Raw genomic sequence first — 22,254 nt, forward strand, 5'->3', positions numbered from 1 at the left:
AGTGGTAATTGGTTCATGCAGAAATACAGAAATTGTCACAGCATCAGTGTTTATTAAAACATTCCAGGTCGTCACTTGCTAATATAGAACCCTCCGTGAGCCTTCCCTGTGGAACCAGAAACCGTTTTGTGCAAAATGGTCCAACGGAGGGAGGTTGGTAAGTGGCCATTTCAGGGGAAGCTGAGGAGCTTGCTGTGTCACTGAGCTAGTGGCTTTTCACTGCTCAGCTCTCCGACTTGTTGCTTTTAGAGTAGAAACTGTAGTTGTCTAGATTAAAAGAGAGGGAAAAAGTGATCTAAAGTCCTTCTACAGGCAGGAAGAATGACTCAAGATACCATGACGAATCTAACATAATTTCAGCCTCTTATCTGCCTCCTCGCTAAATTCCACTTGGGCTCATAATGAGGGGAAGTTGTTTATTTAGAAATGTGACCAGATGAAATAGGCACACATTTAGATAGGGGAATTCTTGTCATTTTAAAATGTCATACAGGGACTTCCCTGGAGTTTCCAGCGGTTAGGACTCATAGCCTTCACTGCTGCAGCCCCAGGTTTAATCCCTGGTTGGGGAACTAAAATCTCACAAGCCACATTGGCACAGCAAAAAAAAAAAAAAGTCATTTGAATCTTCCTTTAGGAGTCTGACTTGTTTGCTGTTATGATATTTGAACTCTCCAGGATGGCTGTTAGCTAAAAATGTTCACATGCTTTCTATTTACCATAGTTTTAAAGTGCTGTATTTTTTCCTTATTGAGTGAGTTATAAGGCAAAACATTATATAATACAATTAATATATATTAAGCTCTGATATATATTCTATGTAATATATTAATATTATATAATACTTAATATGTGAGCTTATTTCCTTTGAGCCAAGTAAATATTTATATATAATATTATGTTATATAATACAACAGCTCATGATATCCACATTAATGCTCCTGCAGGTACTGTATTACCAGGACCTTCCAAAACTCTACCACATTCATTCAACAATTGTGTGTGTGCTCAGTTGTGTCTGACTCTGTGCAACCCTGTGGACTATAGCCTACCAGAGTCCTCTGTCCATGGGATTTCCCAGGCAAGAATACTGGAGTGGGTTGCTATTTCCTCCTCCGAGGGATCTTCCTGACCCAGGGATCAAACCTGCGTCTCTTCACTACATTATCATAAGACTAGGAGCTAAGGGTACAACAGAGAGAAAAACAGATATCATTCCTGATCTTGTGGCACCTGTGATCTAATTGGAGAGAGAAACATTCTTAAGTAGATACATATGGTGCTTTACTCAGTGGTGAAACAGCACAAAGTAGAGTGTGTGTGGGGGTGTGTGTGTGTGTGTGTATGTGTGTGTCTGCCCACCAGAAGAGTCATGCATGAAATCAGAAAGAGCAGTACAGGCAGAGGGGCAGGGAGATGGAGAGATCTGAGTTGATTCCTGACAGCAGGAGGTCTTTGTGGCTGGAGGGAGGTTTCCAGAGTCCTGCACATTCCAGTAAGACATACATGTTGCCATTTCTGCATGGGCAAAGTGACAGTACCTGTTTGGCCAAATTAAAATTGATGGGCTCTTCATTTGATTCTGTTTGCCACCACCCTCTTTAGTCTCCATAAAGAGCAGAGAACTGAAATGGTTGGTAATGTTATCATAACACAATCATTCTTCACACTGCATTTTCATCCTTCTATGAACATTGTTGTCCTAATGCTCCTGCAGTTACTGTATTACCAGTACCTTCCAAAACTTGACCACATTCATTCAACAATTGTGTGTGTGTGCTCAGTCCTGTCCAACTCTGTGTGACCCCATGGACGCAACAGGCCAGGCCTCCCTGTACCTCACCATCTCCTGGAGTTTGCCCAAGTTCATGTCCATTGAATCGGTCATGCTATCCAACCAGCACATCCTCTGCCACCCTCTTCTCCTTTTGCCTTCAGTCTTTGCCAGCATCAGGGTCTTTTCCAATGAGTGGAACTGGAGACTTTGTTAGTTTAAAAAATATGCAAAATTTTCCCCTCAACTCTTTTCTGACAGTGAAATCTCTAATCATTTTATATAACCTGCACCAACTCTTGCTGTAGAAAGAATCTGCCTGTATTGTTTTTCACTGATAAACATGGAAGGGGAGAAAGGCTTGAACTTATTTACTTGCCACTGTAGTTCCACAGAACTCTTTTACTTCTCAGTACTTCTCAGTTTTTTCCTTTGAGTGCAAGAAAGAGGCTCATGCAGTGGACCTCTGGTAAGCCATTGACTGTAAAGATTCCCGTGACCAGAAGGGAGATCATAGCCCATGAGTCCCTAGGGTCAGTGGACAGTTGGCTTCACCAACTGAAAGACTCTCGGGAACTGGAGGAGTCCTGGAAGAAGAGGGGTTCAGTTTCCTTATCACCCTCTTAGCAGTAGTCTGTCTGACCCACTCTGTTGACGTGACTTGACCACATTCTTGGTGGTCTTTGAGCACCTTCTCACTTTTGCCATTACCCTCTGTGTGGTGTTCCTGAATTTCCTAAGAGAACATGACTGAGCTAACTGATCACTCTATTCTTCCACTGAATAGAACTTTTCATGTCTGGCCACCTCAGTGATGCCTTTGGTCAAGGGCCTTCTACAAAATATACAGCAAAACCTCTGGTGGATTTCCCAAGCAGGAAATAAAGGGCAGGGAAATTTTCTTTTTAAGGAGCTATAAATATAACTCACACCATGATTGGGCTGTCCAAGATAAATGTTTCCATGGTTTCTAATTTACCACATAGAAAATAATCATTGAGAATTAGAATAAAAATTCTTTGTGAACATGTCTCTTGTTAATATAGTACACACATATATTGACTGATTTAGAAAATGACAGTTTTAAGTAATATGTTCCAATTTACTACTGAGGAAACTTTTGTTTGTAAGTGTATTTCTGTTTCATTGTTTTGAGGGTCATCTGTATATTGAATGTATGTATAGAGAGCTTTTAGTGAAGGAAAATTCTTGGAAATTTTTGAGATTTATTTTTACCCTTACAGCTTTTGAAAATGCAATGTAAACTCTAATATGTGAGAGATTAACCAGCAATTCTAATTCGGTTTATGAATTTAAGTGAAATTCATGGTGAATTTTCATCCAATTTTTGAATATTTCAAGGTATAAAAATGTTTACTATCTTTGAGCAGCACTGATCATTGTATATGTAACAGTCAGTATTTAATATGAACCAAAAGCTTTGTAGATTTAGCCCTTCTTGTTATCACTTACTCCATGGTAGGGATATTTTTTTTAAAGCAGTTCATTAAGAATATGCAGTATTTTTCAAATAAGGGAGAAAGGTTGAAAATAAAATTTCAAGTGAATGAAATGACTTATCATTTTGTTTCTCTTGTTTTAAAAAAATTAAACATAAGATAAATTCATCAGGGATTTTGAACCCAAAGATAAATGATTGAAAATAATTAGGACATATCTTCAACTACTAAATATATCAACATAGTCTAAAATCAAAATCATATTTTTGGAACGGAGAATTCTAGATCCTTTGGTCCTACCCCTTTATCTTTCAGACTTGGAAACTGAAGCTCAAGGTAACCAAGTGACCTGTCCAAGGTCACACTCTGAGCTCAGGGCCTAAGAGAAGCAAGAACTCATGTCTTTTAACACTCGGTTCTTTCTGCACTGGGCCATCAGCCTTCCCTTTCTGTGTCAAGTGATGTAAACAGTCGGTGTGTAACAGTTTAAATAATGAGTAATGCATTTCAGGGAGAAAGCACACATAGTCCAAATGATCCATAAAAATAGTAAAGCTAGACTACTCCTAACTTAAGGCTATATTTTCAGCGGAATGCAAAATATTTAACTACTTTCATGTGTTATTGTTTGCAGAGCTGCACACTTGATTGTCCTCAGTGTTCATTCAATATAACATATTTGCAGCAAAAGATTACTGTGTTTATTGCATGTCAGATACTATGCCTTTGCAGAAAGTGTACAAGAGCCTTTAGGTGATGGGGAAATAGTATGTTTACCTCATTTTTATCATCTTCTCCCATCACCTATTGCTGTCCCTAGTAAAATGCTCTCAGAGTCGTTGATGCCCAGTCTGGTCCTCAGCCTGTTACTGCAGCGCTTGTCAGAAATCATTAGCCACTGATTTCTTTGACTAATGTTGCAGTTGATTGTCTGAATCATGTTCAGACGCTGTAAATGAGGCAGAAACATCCTTTCTGCTCACCAACTGTGAAATGGCTAAAGGGGGTTAGATTGCCAGAAATCAGAATAAATGTATTTCCGATAAGATTTGACAATGATTTCAAGCTCAAGATGGCAGACTTGATTTTTTTTATTTCTGTGTTTCTTATTGCACAAGAATAAATCTGTATCATTTCCTTTTTCTCTTCAAAGTAATGCACAGTGTAGAGCTCAGTGCTGCACCTTTGTTATGAAGTGGCACAATTTCGGTTTTGTGTAGGGCTGTATAACAAAATGTTTGCTCTGCTGCCTTTTTATGGTGGGCAAGGAAGAAAAAGATTTTAAAAAATGCACCCCAGGCAATGGGCTCATAACTTCATATTTACAGACAAGTCCGATGGACCCCTGTTGTGGTTTTATAAATGTATTTTGGTGCAGTTCGGTTTATTTAAACTCTTCTAGAACTCTTAGACTTGTCCACAGAATTTGAAATAAAATGTTCAAATGTTGAGCAAAACTGTTGGGGTTTTATCCTCACTTGTTTGGGAGTGTCCTGGATGCCTCTGTGAGTTTGGAGGCTTTAAGGGGGAAAAATGACTCTTTCCGGTATTGGAAGAACCATCACATGAAAGAGGAATGGACTTATCTTGTCCCACAAAACACAACTTTGGCTAGCAGGCAGAGTCATAGATTTTGATTGAACTTAACGAAAAAAATTTTTTCACGTAACTCTCCAATGATTCAGTGCCTAGTCTCACAGGAGGGTAGTCTCCCATCAGGAAAATTGTTCAAGCCAAGACTAGATAAGAATTTCTCAGTGGCAGTGCTATTTACATTTGGAACTGGTCACTTCTTTATCATGGGAGAAGGGGGTATATCATGTGAATTATAGGCTGTTGGGCCGCATCCCTGGCTTCTCCCAATTATGACAACCTAAAACATGTCCAGACATTGCCAAATATCCCCTATGAGGCAAACAACCCCCGTTTGAGAACCACTCATTTAGATAAGACTTGGGAAAACTAAGCAGGTGCTTCATTCAAATCCTTAGTAGTAGAACCTTATAACATCTTTTCAAGGTAGACTTTATTCATTTTAATTTTACACCCGAGGAAATAAAACTCACAGATACTAAGCCACTTGACACATGTCACTTAGCTCAGTAGTAAGCCTGTCTGACTCGAGCGTAAAGTATTTAAAGAAAATTTGAGCACCCAGAGGGAGATTGGATTAATTTCCCATAAGGCCCTTCCAAAGCCTGTTCGATGCCTTCAGAGTAAAAGTCCCAACAGGTTTCAAGTATTGCAGTAACTAAGGAAGAGAGTAGTGGGGGGAAGGTAGTAAGTGGAGAAAGAAATGTATATAGAAAAAAATACCAAAAATGTGAAATAAAAGAAATGGAGTTTACTGAAATTTTTGAAAAGCTACAAAATTTCCATCTCAAATGGACTAGATGCTGTAACTTATTTTCGATGTCATTTTCCATGGGTTGTTTTCCTACAGAAACAATGGCAGTTTGGGTCACCAGCCAGAGTGCAGAAGCCCATTTTAAATTTCATGCCACCGATCTGTATTAGTTTGAGTTGTGCATGCTCTGTGCCATGCCAGAAGGAGACAGAAAACTATTTCCCCTCCTTTCCCTAAGCATTAAACCTTGAAATCTTGGAATGATGGGAAGCCAGGCAGCCAACTGCATCATCTTTGATGTGGCATTTTCATCAAACACACTGAGCTGCCTAGAAAGTAGAAAAGACAAAAACTATGAATTTCCCTTCCCCTAGACTTAGCGACTAAATGACCACCATGACAATGAGTTTTGAATGCATCAAAATACTTTGCACCTGATATTCTTTTTTCTCTTCTCTTCTCTTTGATTTGTGATGACAGAATTTAACCTTCAAGACACTAGATATGTTTTCAACAAATTGCATGCCACAGGAATATTCAGTCAAATACAGTGGATCCTTCAGATTTCCACACTGTATTTTCTCACTTAAAGTATTCTTTGTAAAGAAGACTCCACTATTTGTCTAGTGATTTAAGTTGATCAATATTCATTAATTTGCAAATTGTACCTTAGTTAAAAAGCAGGTAACATAACTTACTGTAAGGTCAATATAACACATCTTAATTTTCTACACAATTTGAGTTTTTTTGAGGTATTTAATATTCATTTTTTAAATTGAAGAATAATTGATTTACAGTATGTTGTTAGTTTAAGATATACAGCAAAGTGAATCAGTTTTATACTTTTTTTCAGATTATTTTCCATTATAAGCTATTACAAGATACTGAACAGTGTCCCCAAAGTAAACCTTTGTTGCTTATCTGTTTTATGTATAGCAGTGTGCATCTGTTAATCCTGTACTCCTAATTTATCTCTCCCTTTCCTCTTTGATAATTAACAGTTTGTTTTCTGTGTCTGTGAGTCTGATTCTATTTTGTACGTAGACACTTTTGTATTATTTTTCAGATTCCACATATAACTGATATCCTATAATATTTATCTTTGTCTGACTTACTTCACTTAGTATGCTAATCTCTAGGGTCATCCACGTTGCTGCAGATGGCATTGGTTCATTCTTCGTGGCTCAGTAGTATCCCACTGTGCACATATACCACATCTTGTTTACCCGTTCATCTGTCGATGGACGTTTAGGTGGCTTCCACATCTTGGCTGTTGTGAACAGTGCTTCAGTGCACATTGGAGTGCATGTATCTTTTTAAATTAGAGATTTTGTCTTTTCTGGATATATGCCCAGGAGTGGGATTGCTGGATCATATGATAGCTCTACTTTTAGTGTTTTAGGGAACCTCCCTACTATTTTCCATAGTGGCTACACCAATTTACATTCCCACCAACAGTTATTTTCTACACAATTAATAATGTTATTTTTCCACATACCATATATGTGTATATTATATATATGTGTGTGTGTGTGTGTGTGTATACATATATGTATGTATTCCCCTTTGGGCCAATAATGAACTATATTTTTCCCACTGTCTGTATATTTCCGATTTTTAGGTAAAGTGTTTAAGCTGAGTGATGAACTCTCTCAAGTCACAAATAGAATGTGTTGTCTTTACTCTGAGGAGGGGTTCTCTGGGAGCTCTTCACTGATGGCTGGTTAACAGAGTCCCAGAAAATTCTCATCCCAAGTTCAAATGGCTCTCTGTATTATCTCACACCTCTCAGAGGGAGGTTTTCATTTTTGCTTCTGAGGAAGGCTTCTCAGGGAGATTTCTTAGGCCAGATGTGTTGGGTGTAGTAGAAGTACATCTTGCATCCCAGTCTTCTTACTCTAAGCTGAGTGTTCCTTCCAGCCAACCCCATCGTGTTCCATGAGGAAGCTTCTGTAAAATCAAGTCCAAGGTTAAAACTAGAAGCCCAGACTGAGCTGGTATTTGCCTCAGCTTTTCCCTGGGAGTGCTGCATACTTGTGTGGGAGAGGAGCCGTCAATACTGAAGTGTTTACCTATCCTTTCTTGGACATCTACCCTTTTAACCATGGTCAAAGGAGGCACAGTCCTAAGATAATGCTGGGTACTTCCAGATGTTACATTACTGCTTCCGGGTTCACAGTGACGAGGGACATGGGAGCATGGTGCAGGATAAGCGGCTGAAGCCCTGGAGAAACTTGTCTTCAGTCATTACTAATTCAGACAGCTGCATCAGTGCAAACCTCTGTACCACTAGATGTAAATCCCTTGAAGGTCTGTAGGCATGCTCTCTTTTCTGTAAGATTTTCCAGGGTCTAATAGAGGGCTTCCCCAGTGGCTCAGCGGTAAAGAATCCACCTGCAGCACTGAGCTGCAGGAGACCCAGGTTGGATCTCTGAGTCGGAAAGATTCCCTTGGAGGAGGGCATGGCAACCATACTTCAGTATTCTTGCCTGGAGAATTCCATGGACAGAGGAGCCTGGCGGGCTATATATAATAGCCCATGGGGTCGCAGAGTCAGACACGACTGAAGCAACTTGGCACGCAAGCATGCAGTGTCTATCACAGCACTGGCATCCAATAACAATATTTACTGAATAAATTGTTTTTGACACAAAAACATAGTAATATTTGATCTTTAAATTTCTAGAATGTCGTATAAAACATGTATAGGCCAAAAGAGACACTAGACAGTCTCTTTCTAAATATTTTGATGTTTGGATTTAATAAAGTCTCCTATAAATTCACAAAATTCAAAGATTCTGTCCTTTAACTCAGAAAGCTCTATGTCATGTCATATCAGACAGTCTGAGTGCTGTCATTTGTGTAGGACAGAGTGAACAGAAAATTCTCAAGTTCATACAAGACTTACTAAGAGGCTTAAAAATAAGAATTGAATTGTTGAACTTTGCAGGTTTAACAGGAGTTACAATACTGGGTCAAGATGCATCAGTAAGTTTTAATATCAGTATTATTTCAAACAATCACTAGTAAACCACACACACACACATACATGCACACACACACACACACAAATTAGGAGGTATCACCATGGCCTCACTAAAATTATTTCCTAAATATTAACTTTAAGAAAGTAAAGATGGATATCAACACTGTCTCTAACATGCAAACTTTCTAAGATGCCTAATTCAGGCTGAAGACACATCCTGAATGTCCATCTTCCCTCATGCTGACTCTCTCTCAACGCTGTCAAATGACTTTCACTAATTCTTTCTTAGAAAATGTGCAAAAAGGATTTCCATAGAGGTCTTTGGAGATTTCCTGTGTCTTCATGTGTGTAATAGGTTGGGTCAAGTAACAATCAAGGAAGAAGAAGGAATTTTATTTTCCTTCTTCTAGCCCTTGAAAAGGAAATAGAATAAAAAGGAAAATCATACCATGCAGATGTCAGTGTTAAATTAAGATCATACTTTTGGCTGTGGCAGCCATAATCTTTTGATTATTGAAGAGATTGTTGGTAATGAAGTACATTTGTAAGAAATAGTTTTAGTGTATTCTGAACATGTGTACAAACTGTGAGATATGCCTCTAATAAAATGATAGATTTAGAAATTACCTGGCACCTAAAATCATGCTTTTCAAACAGCTATTTATAGGAAGAGAAGTGATATTTAACCTACCCTAGTAGACTATTATAATCTGCCTTATATTACCTAAGATAATAGTCCTATATTTTCAAATAATGTTGTAACCCATTCAGTTATTTATTCACAGCTAAGTTATATCAATTGGAAGATTTTGGATTGTGCAGGAAAAGAATTATTTTTACAAAAGTAAGACTTCACTGTCAAGGCTCAAAGAGATTGCTGTGAAACGAGTAATACAATAGATAAAAATAAACCAAACCAACATGAAATTTTAATAAAAAAATTTTATGGTGACATGAAAAACAGCTATTAATTTGGATCTTTTCTGTTTTGAAATGAAACATCAGTGAATCTGGTCATGTTATATGTTTAATATGTATTGCTCTTTCCCCATAGGTCCTCAACACTTACGGCAAAATCTCTACAGACCTGGATGATGATCTCAGCCTGGGGAGAGCCTATGAAGCCACGGCCAAGGTCCTGCAGAGGTAAGTTTGCACATCCTTGTCTTGCTGTCACTGTGAATTCACTCAACTGTGAAAGACTTAAATTGTTTGAGGTCTGTCGCTTTCCATTACTGCCTGCTTAAATTTTAAGCAGTGCCCTTCTTAAGTGACCCTTTCATCATAAGTTATTTTAAGCCAAGGTGGTATTTTTAAACTTGCACCTAAACTCTTGTTTGTCTGTTCCTCCTCCATATTATTTTACGTTTTTGATTTTCTGAAAGTTTGGTGATGACCTTGAATGAGAGGGGAAAATCAGGTCACCTCTCACAGGTTAAAAAAGCAGAGAGCACATAGACAGTACGCTTCAGTGACTGTGGTTCACCGTAACCTTTCCAGATATCTTCTTTGAGGAAAGTTTCCATTTTATGCTTCTTCCATTAAGACATCCATCTCTCCTTTGAATGCATCTGGATAAACGATCAGGTGCAAAAACAATATTCCCAGTGTTTCATTTAAAACAGAAAAATTGAACAAAAATATACATAACAACTTGTGATACAAATTTTTCCATGGAAAATATATGATATGGCATTCAGTCATCATATTGTGATCGTTGTGTACTCCATTTAAGCACTGCATTATATTTAGCCAAGATAGAGTAAGAATAAGAAAAGTTATCAAAGTTATGGCCTTGGTTTTTGGTATGTTACCTTATATCCAAGATATAGCTTTTAAATAATTTTGTAGTAGTAGTATTAACTATGTAGTAGTAATACATAGTATTACTATGTAGTAGTAATAGTAGTAGTAAATATTGTTGTTATTGTTGTTTAGTCCAGGTGTGTCCGACCCGCTTGCAACCCCATGGACTGTAGCCCTCCAGCCTACTCTGTCCATGGGATTTCCCAGACAAGAATACTTGATTGGGTTGCCCTTTCCTTCTCCAGGGGATCTTCCTGACCCAGGGATCGAACCTGCATTTCCTGCATCGGCAGGCGGATTCTTTACTGCTGAGCCACCAGGGAAGCCCAGTAGTAAACACAGATTGTGTCAAATTCTGATTTGTTCCTATCTGTATTTCAGTTGTAAATACATACAACTGGTGGTGTTTTAAAAGGTAAAATTATTATTCCAAAGGCACTTAGAATGTCGAATGCATTGAAAATGGATCTTCATTATGTAATTATCATTGCCAATATAGTTATCATCGAATATTAAATAATTAATTAATTAAATATCAAAACACCAACACCAGTGACGTGTAAGGTGCCGAACAAAATAAATTAAGTGCACTGCAGTCTTCACTGGATGAATGATTGGGACAGACATATTTATAAGAAGGATATGGATATATACTCTAGGAAGGCAGGGCCAGCCATGAGTCAAGCAAGCAACCTGTGAGCGTTGTGGTCCCTTCAAATGAAGGTTGATAACCGTCCTGTGGATGATCAACCTAGCTATCCCTTAAACTTTTCTTTTCCAAACAATCACTGGAAAGAAGCAGATGCTTGAACACACGAAAAAGAGATATGTAACGATTCAGTTTAATGTCTGGAGCACACCAACTCTGTACCCTTTTGTTCAGCTCATTTTGATTATTTAATTGCTTGAGTCTGCTGTGAACCTTGTTTAGAACCAGTAGGAAACAATGGGATGATTTGTCTTGCCTTGTAGCAGCAGACCTAGCCTAAGCCTAAACAGTTAAATAAATGCATCCCTTAACATGTTTATAAAATAATTTCTACAAAATTACATTGTGTTTTAATATAACCAAAGAGATAAAACTTCAGGGAAAAGTCTTTTCTTCTATAACCTGTTATATTGAGCACTAACTATGTCACAAAACAAGTGTTGGTCTTCACCTTTGGTTACTGATAGTCTTTATAGTTATTTTTGAAACTTCTGAAAACCTGTGGTCATCTTAAAATACTTTTCACCTGTTAAACTGGGGTCTCATCTGGAATATTTTATTTTCCACTCCACGATTTGAATTTCTCGTCTATATTGTATACCTTTTGATGAAGGTGAAAGAAGAGAGAGAAAAAGCTGGCTTAAAATTTAACATTCAAAAAACTAAGATCATGGCATCTTGACCCCATCACTTTATGGCAAATAGATAGGGAAAAAATGGAAATGGTGACAGACTTCATTTTCTTTGGCTCCAAAACCAATGCAGACAGTGACTGCAGCCACAAAATTAAAAGACACTTGTTTGTTGGAAGGAAAGCTATGACAAAGCTAGACAGTGTATCAAAAAGCAGAGACATCACTTTGCTGACAAAGGTCTGTATGGTCAAAGCTGTAGTTTTTCCAGTAGTCACATATAGGTGTAAGAGCTGGACCAAAAAGAAAGCTGAGCACTGAAGAACTGATTATTTCAAACTGTGGTGCTGAAGAAGACTCTTGGGAGTCCCTTGGACTGCAGAGATCAAACCAGTCGATCTTAAAGAAAATCAACCCTGAATATTCATTGGAAGGACTGATGCTGAACTCCAATACTTGGGCCGCCTGATGGGAAGAGCTGACTCACTGGAAAAGATCCTGGTGCTGGGAAAGCTCGAGGGCAGGCGGAGAAGGGGGTGACAGAGTATGAGATGGTTGCATGGCATCATGGACTCAATGGACATGAGTTTGAGCAAAGTCGATGAGATGGTGAAGGACAGGGAAGCCTGGCGTGCTGCAGTTTATGGGGCCCCAAAGAGTTAGACACTAGCGAGTAAACAGCAGCAACACCATAAAACCTGAGGGGAGAGTTGAACAGTTAGTTTTGCAACAACAACAGTCAGATGTTGTAATTTCGCTGCTTAAGCATTATTTGAGAAAAAGGGTCCATATATATCCATATATATATATATATATATAAAATCCACATATATATATATAAATCAACTCTATTTCAACTATATATGTATAAAACTATATATATGTATAGATTTACAACATTGTGGTAGTATCTGATATATAGCAAAGTGATTCAGATGTATAGATAGATATAGATATGCTTTTTTATATTCTTTTCCATTATGGTTTATTACAGGATATTGAATATAGTTCCCTGTGATATATAGTAGGACTTTGTTGTTAATTTTATATATAGTAGTTTGTATCTGCTAATCTGAAACTCCCATTTTATCCTTTCACCCTCTTCCCCTTTGGTAACCATAAGTTTGTTTTCTATGTCTGTGAGTCTGTTTCTGTTTTATAAATTCATTTGCATCATATTTTAAATTCCACATATAAGTGATATCATGTGATATTTGTCTTTCTCTGACTAACTTCACCTCATATGATAATCTCCAGGTCCATCCATGTTGCTATGAAATGGCGTTATTTCATTCTTCTTTATGACTGAGTAATATTCTGTTGCATATATATACCACATCTTTATCCATTCATCTGTTGATGGACCCTCAGGTTGCTTCCATGGCTGTGATAAATGGTGCTGCTATAAACTTTGTGGTGCATGAATCTTTTAGAATGAGAATTTTTGTCTTTTCTGGATAGAAGCCCAGGAATGGGATTGCTGGCTCATATGGTAGTTCTGTTTTCAGTTTTTTAAGCAACCTCCATACTGTTTTCCATAGTGGCTGCTAATTTATATTCCTACCAACACTGTAGGAGAGTTCCCTTTTCTCCATACTCTCTCCACCATTTACTATTTGTAGACTTTTTAATGTTGGCCTTTCTAATCAGTGTGAGGCGATTATAGTGTTGTTTTGCATTTCTCTAATAATTAGCAAAGTTAATCATATTTTCATTTTCATATGTCTCTGTTGGCCATGTGTATGTCTTCTTTGGAAAAATGTCTATTTAGGTCTTCTGCCCATTTTTGATTGAGTTGTTCATTTTTTAGTTATTGAGTTGTATGAACTATTTGTATATTTTGGAAATTAAGCCCTGTTGTTTGCATGATTTACAAATATTTTCTCACAGTCTGTAGGTTATATTATCATTTTGTTTATGGTTTCCTTTGCTGCACAAAAAAGTAAGTGTAATTCAGTCCTATTTGTTTAATAGCCTTGCTTTTATTTACATTGAGCTTCCCTGGTGGCTCAGACTATAAAGCGTTTGCCTGCAATACGGGAGACCTGTGTTCGATCCCTGGGTCAGGAAGATCCCCTGGAGAAGGAAATGGAAACCCACTCCAGTATTCTTGCCTGGAAAATTCCATGGACGGAGGAGCCTGGTGGGCTACAGTCCATGGGGTTGCAAAAGAGTCGGACATGACTGAATGACTTCACTTATATTTACATTGACTTGCGAGACTGATCTACAAAAACATTGCTATAATTTATGTCAGAGAATGTTTTGCTCAGGTTGTCTTCTAGGAGTTTTATGGTGTCATGTCTTATATTTAAATCTTTAAGCCATTTTGAGTTTATTTTTGTGAACAGTACAAGGGATTGTTCTAATATCATTGATTTAAAAGTGTCTGTCCAATGTTCTCAACACAACTTGCTAAAGAGACTTTTTCTCCACTGTACTTTCTTTGTCAAAGATTAATTGACAATAGGTGTGTTGGTTTATTTCTGGGCTATTTTGTTCCATTAATACATTTGTCTGCTCTTGTGCAAATAGCACACTCTTTCAATTACTTTAGCTTTGTAGTATTGTCTTAAATCTTGGAGGGTTGTGGCTCCTGCTTTGTTCTTTTAGATCAAGATTGCTGTGACAATTCTGGGTCTTTTATGGCTCCATAAAAGTTCTAAGATTATATGTTTTAATTCTGTGAAAAATGTCATGGGTAATGTGATAGGAATCTCATTAAATCTGTAGAGTGCTTTGGGAAGTATGGCCATTTTAACAATATTAATTCCTCCAATCCAAGAGCATGGGTTATCTTTCCATCTCTTTGTATTATCTTCAATTAATTAGTGTTTTATAATTCTCAGCATACGATCTTTCACCTTTGTAGGGTTTATTCCTACATATTTTATTTTTTGATATGTTTAAAAGGGATTTTTTAGCATGCTGTTCTTACTGTTTTTATGTGTTGTTGGATTCAGTTTGCTAATATTTGTGAAGAATTTTTGCATCTACACTTATAAAAAATATTGGCCTTTAATTTTCTTTTTTTGGTAGTATCTTTGTCTGGTTTTGGTATCTTTGTCTAATGCCTTCATAGAATGATATTGGGAGGTATCCTCCTTTCAGTCTTTTGGAAGAGTTTGAGAAGGATTGGTATGAATTCTTTGTATGTTCAGTAGAATTCTACATTGAAGCCATTTGGTACGGACTTTAGTTTGCAGGGAGTTTTGTTTTTGTTTTTACATATTCTATTTCACTTCCAGTGATCAGTAAGTTCAAGTTACTGTTTCTTCTTGATTCAGCTTTGGTGTGCTGTATGTTTCTAGAAGCTAGTTCATTTGTCTAGACTGCCAAATTCGTTGGCATGTCGATCATTATTCATATTATTGTCCTATTTTTCTGAATTTCTGTGGTATCGGTTGTTATTTATCCTCTTCCATTTCTTATTTTGTTTGTTTGGGTCCTCTCTGCAGAAGCAGAGCACTCCCACTGGGAGAGAAGCCACTGAGTATTCCTCCTCGGGGACTGTCCACTGGGAAGTGAGTTCTGTGGTGTCGCCTGCCGTTCACTGTGTGAGCTTACACAGTACCCTGTTTGGGGAACTGCTCTTGACAGTGACTCAGCCATGGGAACGCAGGCAGTGTGCCCCGGTGTCCCTGAGGCACTGCATTCACAAAGCCACCCGTGCAGATGTATAGGCACAGATCCACTGAAGTCAGGTGCCAGAACCTCAGTAATGCCAACACCACACTGTTTCAATGACTGTAGCTTTGTAATATTGTCTGAAGTCTGGGAGGGTTATGCCTCCTGCCTGGACCTGCCGTGGGAGCTATGGAAGCATCCAAGACTCTGGCCCCATCCCTGGGTGTGTGTACCCTCAAAGTCCACAGCTACTAACCCCAGCAGCAGCAGTGGCAAAAATTCACAGATCACACAACCATGCGGAGAGGACTCAGATTTCAGCTCTGCTTCCTAAGCGGTGTGGCCCCTGGGGATTGGCTCTGATTTCAGCCCTGCTCCCATGTGTGGGCAACCTTCTGGCACCTGCGTGTTCCCAAACTTGTAGAAGCAGAGCTGCACCAGCTGTGAGCACTCCAAGTGTGAGCCTGCTGTGGCGGGGCCCCTTCCCCTCCCTCTGTGTGCCTGTTAATAGTAGTGCTTCACTTCTAGGCTCCTTCTGAATATACCCCCTACTTGTAGTCTGTCCCACACTCTAGCCCCTTTAGGCTGTCTCTGCACAGCCAACCCCAGTCCTTCCCCCAGGTCTGTCCCCCGAAGCCTGAGCTTCAGCGCTCAGCTCCTGTGCACACCAGCAAATGTGCATCTTGGTCTGGGGAGTGCAGCGAGGTGACACAGACCATCTGTGCAGGTCTCTCTGTCTTCTACTTGCTGCAAGCCGGTTGCTGCACTCTTGTCTAAGCCTCTGAGGCTGCCTTTCTGTCCAGCTGATCTCTTTACCAGTGAAGAGGCTTCTCGGAGTGAGAGAACTGTTCCTCTTTCACAGCTCCCTCCTCAGGACACAGGTCCCATAACGGTTCCTTTGCCCTCCTTTTGTCATCCTACCTGGATATGTGGTAACTTTCTTACAATTTTGGCTGTTGGAGATCTTCTGCCAGCGTTCAGTAGGCATTCTGTCAGAACTGTTTCACGTGTAGGTGTATTTTTGATGTATTTGTGGAAGAAGGTGAGCTCCTTCTATTCCACCATCTTGATTGGAGACCCTTGGATCCAGCTATATTTGATTTATCGTGAAGAATGAGGTGTTTTGGGGAGGATAGAGGCAACCAAGTAACAACAGTCCAATAACTGTTAGATTGTTTCGACAATCTAATAACCTGCCTTGGGGCAAACATATAATGGACAAGAAAATGTATCCTCAGCTCACTTTTATACTAAATGAAGTTAATTCCCCTTGTAAGAATTCCTATCTACTAGAATACCAATGAAGTCATCAGTGATTTGTATGGTAGATATGGGTTCTTAATTGTATAAATGTGGCACAATGTTAAAGAATCCACCTGCCAATTCAGGAGACACAGGTTCTATCTCTGAGTCAGGAAGATCCCCTGGAGGAAGAAATGGCAAACCACTGTATTCTTGCCTGGGAAATTCCACGAACAGAGGAGCCTGGTGGGCTACAGTCCATGGGGTCACAAAGGATTGAACTTGACTGAGCTCATGTGTAGCCAGATAATGCACAGAAGAGTATAGAAAAGGGCTCCTCCAAGGTCTTGAAGAAAGTGTCCCAAGGCCACTTTAAGCTTTCCAATCCAAATCTGCTATTTTGTGGCTTTTTTTGCTGTTTTTGGAGTACCAGTCAGGGGAGTGTAAACCACAACATATTCTTTCACTATTTGTGCAAAGTAACTCTAGAAACATTTCAAAAATAAAAATTCTATACCTGTAGGAAAACAGCACCCTAGATACCTGACTGTTGTTTTTGTTTAGTCGCTAAGTCATTTCCGACTCTTTTGTGAGCCTGCCAGGCTCCTCTGTCCATGGGATTTACCAGGCAAGAATACTGGAGTAGCTTGCCATTTCCTTCTCCTGGGGATCTTCCCAACCCAGGGATCAAACTCATGAGATATCTGATACACATTATTAAATTGAGTCCACTTATCACCAGAAATACTTTGATATACAGTCTGTGTTCATTTTTAGAAAATTTCACTTCAAGAGCTTAGTGTTCTCTGGCATGTGCCTGGATACACACACACACACACACACACACACACACACACCCTTTCATAGTCCTAAACTGTCCTCAGATTAGCAGTAACACACAAGAAATGGAGCACAACCAAAATAGAGGAAATTATGGTGGTGGCGACTAGAAAATAAATCAAGCTGCACATGAAGCTTAGCATCACCTCTAAATCTCTCTCTCCTACCCTATGCAATTGCATAAGTTTCACTAATGGGAGTCCTATCTCTATAAACATATTTCATCTCTTTAAAGGAAATGGAAGAGGATAGCCATGTCTAGGATAAGTGTGTGTTTAAGACCATCAGCTGAGCGTGCATGAAGGGTGAATAAGCTGCAAGGCTGGAAGGTTCTAAAATGGTTATAAGAATTTATACTAAGCTTTCAATTGAAAAACATGCCACATTCCCTCAAGACTAGGGACTTGGTAATACAGTTGCCTGTTTGGTAACGGTAGACTCAGCCCTGGTGTTAGGGTTATTGATGAAGGTTTTAATAGTGAGCAGGGCTTAATATTTTTGCTGTTGGTCTGAATAATATTAATTGCACAGGGGTTTAAGTAGTATAACAGAAAATAAGCATTTACAATGTCTTTTCCCTCCTACTTGGAATCTAGTGAAAAAAAGTCAGTGTTCTAAAATGAGAACAATTGCCTATGACACAGCTATAAAAGCCAGAATTATAGTCCATAAAACAAAGACAGGCTGGGTTGATAAATTACCAAGTGAATATTATTATTACATAGATAAACAATTTGAGTAAATACAGAGGGAAATATCCTTATTTTCCTTTTGGCATTTCCCCCCCTTGTTTACTGAAATTCTTCAAATAGTCAGAATGATTTTTTTTTAAATCTAGGGAAAAAAATCACAAAAATGAGAGTTGTTGAAGACATACTGGTCACCACTAGCCCATCTCTGGGTTTATTCCTTACCAATTGTAAATTTTTTTGCAAACTCGGGTTAAATTATTTCCTCGAAAACTTTCCACAGTGAAGATCTTTAAATCAATCAGTACAAAGTTTCAAGTGTGAAAATTGCCTTTCTGTTATAGCTGAAAATTAATTTCTTCTTGCTTGAGAGAAATGACATGCCCTAGTAATTTTCATATATTCTTTAAAATGGAACATCCAGGCTTTGATGTGAAATTTCCTAAAAATGACCCTGCAACATACATCAAAACATTTCTATTAATTCATGAAATTAAGAATAGCTTTTTACATTTTCTCCTGTCACTGATTCCATTTGCCTTATTACTTTCATCTGTGGCCCACAAACTTGGTGGCACAATCAACAAACCCCTCAGTGGCTGTTTCATCTCTGCTCTATTTGATTTCTTCTCTCTGAGTAAATGATTAAGTTTTCATGCATTGGTTCAACCAAAATCTATGTTCACTCAACCACATCCTTTATTGATTACTTCTACTGCAAACAGTAGGCCAAGTGTGATATACATAATTGGACAGTTGTCAGGGGATGTGGGTGTTAACAGTCCTGTTTTCCCAGTTGGAAACTGGAATCACCTTGATACACAAATATTCTGCACTATTTCATTCTCATTCTTTGGACCGAGGAGTCCTGTTCCTCAGAATATATGTTTTTAACTCTCTAAGGTCTGGTTGAATGAATTTAATGATTATACCATATAATACGCTGTTCCAGTTGCACCTGTGCACTGCATATAGAAAACTGGAATTAATATTTGTCTAACATTTTAACCTTGTGCTTTAACTTATACAAATAATCTGTAGTTTCCCATAAGAAAATATTTGACTTTTCCCCTTGCAAAGAAAGACTGGTTTCTAAATCTATTGCTAACTTTTAAATGTGCAAATCCTTTAAGTAGCATATAATGCTTATATTTCAGATGTTATATTAACAACTATACTGGCTTTAGCACTGCACATTCATTGAGTGTGGCATACAATTTATAATAGGAAGCCTTTTTCTCTAGCATTATTTGTTAGAGCAAGTTCCAGATAATTCTGGATGTTTTGGAGATCTGTAGCTCCTTTGGGAGAAAAACAACTTGACTCACCTAGCAGCAGTTTTATTTATACTGTTTCGTGTTTCTTGTTCACTGAACTTGTTTTTTTGTTTGTATATATTGCAGTTTAACAATCCTCAGCCATCCAAACCTAATGCAAAATGTTCTTCCATCAAAAATAGATCAGCTTTCAGGAACACAAACATAAAAAGCTTCGGTGAATCCATTTTTACTAAATAAAGATAATAATTTCCCCTATGGTTTGATAAATAGTTATACAACGTCTTCACTGTCTCATTTCATCCATTTTTTTCTTGACTATTACAGTTCAAGAAAGATCTTTGAGAGTTAAATTAATACGATCAATTTAGTCCTAGAAATCTGCAAATTTGCTTAAAATTCTAAGTAAAATAATTATTTTATTTACTAATTTGCCTATACTGTCAAGCTTTCTCAATACCATTTTAGTTGTTCCACAAAACAAATATTATGGAGTAATGAGTGCACCTCTCATGATATCTGCATTTGAAATATTCAGCTTCATGACTTTTTTTTGGAGAACTGAACTATTCCCACGTGTGGAAGAAGATTATTCATAATTTTGTTATAAAAAAGTGAGAACAGAATCATAAAATGCAATATTCACAACTTCAGTAATATAAAATTCCATTCCATTTCTGAAACATAGAACATTCTTTTACCAATAAGAAAGGAAAAAAGAATGCATTGGCAGTACCTGATACTCAGGTAAACAGTGTTAGTTCTTTTACTCTGTCCCTGGAAAATAGATACCAAGACTTTATGTGCCTGTCTTGCAGAGTGTGTGTTCAAAATATGGTGTTTAATTCATTGCATAATGGAAGATTTTCAGAAAACAGTGCTTAGTTAAATTGATTTTCCTCTCAGCTATTGACAAATAATACCACGTAGGAGAAGGCAATGGCACCCCACTCCAGTACTCTTGCCTGGAAAATCCCATGGATGGAGGAGCCTGGTAGGCTGCAGTCCATGGGGTCGCTAATAGTCGGGCATGACTGAGTGACTTTGCTTTCATTTTTCACTTTCATGCATTGGAGAAGGAAATGGCAACCCACTCCAGTGTTCTTGCCTGGAGAATCCCAGGGACGGCGGAGCCTGGTGGGCTGCCGTCTATGGGGTCGCACAGAGTCAGACACGACTGAAGTGACTTAACAGTAACAGTAACAGCAGAGCTATGAGTCTGATAGCTTTTTATTTCACTGAGAGGTAATAATAACGCTGGTGTGTGTCTGTTAGTTGCTTAGTTATGAACTCTTTGTGACCCCATAGACTGTAGCCCACCAGGCTCCTCTGTCCATGGAGTTCTCCAGGCAAGAATACTGGAGTTGGTTGCCTATTCCTTCTCCAGGGGACCTTTCTAACCCCGGGATTAAACCTGGGTCTCCTACATTGCAGGCAGATTCTTTACCATCTGAGCTATCATTTATTGAATTTTTACTGTGTGCCAAGCTATCCATATATGTAATTTTTCATCTCACAATACATATGACCATTTCAAAAGTGAGGACACAGAAGCTAAGAAATAGTGCAGATGTCATCAAAGTTATTTATCTAAGAGGCCAAGCTGGGATTCAAGCTTAGATCTTTCTACCATTTACCATAGCACATACCATGATTTTAAAGCAATTTAATTTAGTTTTACAAGTATACCACAGCTTATCTATGAAAATGGATGCTGTTCCCAACAAATCTTTGGAGGTTATGCAAGTTTATACCTCTAATCCTGCCACTGTCTTTTAAAAATTAAACTCTTTTGAAGTTCTTTCTGAGCTCGTGGGATGTCCTTTTGGATAGCTCCTACTCAACATCATAGATGGAGAGGTGGGCTTGATCTTTCAAAACAGCCAAACTGATCTAGAGACACATTTAGAAAACATAGAAAATAATCTCTGAGAGTAACCCCATTTTTAGAGCAAAACACATTAAATGACTTGTGAACGCTTTGTATCACTCCACTATGAAGTGGTTTCCTGAAGATTAATCCCCAAAATGCCATTGGTGTCATCATTAGATGATATCACTTGGAAAGAACTGTCTTCCTTAGCATACCAACTATGTCTGGACAATTGAAAATAGAGGGTGAAATCAGGGCTAGAAATATAGATATGTCAGGCATGTGCATATGGGAATTAGTACATACATAATAGGTAGTGGTACATGATTAAGAAATTGCCCGTGAGTTCAGTTCAGTTCAGTCGCTCAGTCGCGTCTGACTCTCTGCAACCACATGGACTGCAACACATCAGGCCTCCCTGTCCATCATCAACTTCCAGAGCTTGCTCAAACTCATGTCCATAGACTTGGTAATGCCATCCAACTATTTCATCCTCTGTCATCCCCTTCTCTTCCTACCTTCAATCTTTCCAAGCATCAGGGTCTTTTCCAATGAGTCAGTTCTTCGCATCAGGTGGCCAAAGTACTGGAGTTTCAGCTTCAGCATCAGTCTTTCTAATGAATATTCAGGACTGGTTTTCTTTAGGATTGACTGGTTTGATCTCCTTGCAGTCCAAGGGACTCTCAAGAGTCTTCTCCAACACCACAATTCAAAAGCATTAATTTTGCGGCACTCAGCTTTCTTTATAGTCCAACTCTCATATCCATACATGGCTACTGGAAAAACCATAGCTTTGACTAGATGGACCTTGTTGGTAAAGTAATATCTCTGCTTTTTAATATTCTGTCTAGGTTGGTCATAGCTTTTCTTCCAAGGAGCAAGCATCTTTTAAATTCATGGCTGCAGTCACCATCTGCAGTGATTTTGGAGCCCAAGAAGAGAGTCTGTCACTGTTTTCATTGTTTCCCCATCTATTTACCATGAAGTGATGG

General features: G+C 38.4%; 1 protein-coding gene across 1 annotated transcript in view; it reads left to right on the forward strand.

Annotated features, from left to right (window-relative positions):
- TTC29 (tetratricopeptide repeat domain 29) overlaps positions 1–22,254 on the forward strand; it is a 258,377-nt gene that overhangs the window by 114,592 nt on the left and 121,531 nt on the right. The window contains exon 7 of the mRNA XM_052654935.1: positions 9,622–9,713. Coding sequence (XP_052510895.1) covers positions 9,622–9,713 — 92 coding nt within the window. The remainder of the gene's footprint in view (positions 1–9,621; positions 9,714–22,254) is intronic.

Source organism: Budorcas taxicolor, chromosome 17 (genome assembly GCF_023091745.1).
Source record: "Budorcas taxicolor isolate Tak-1 chromosome 17, Takin1.1, whole genome shotgun sequence".
In the NCBI taxonomy this organism is placed as follows: Eukaryota; Metazoa; Chordata; class Mammalia; order Artiodactyla; family Bovidae; genus Budorcas; species Budorcas taxicolor.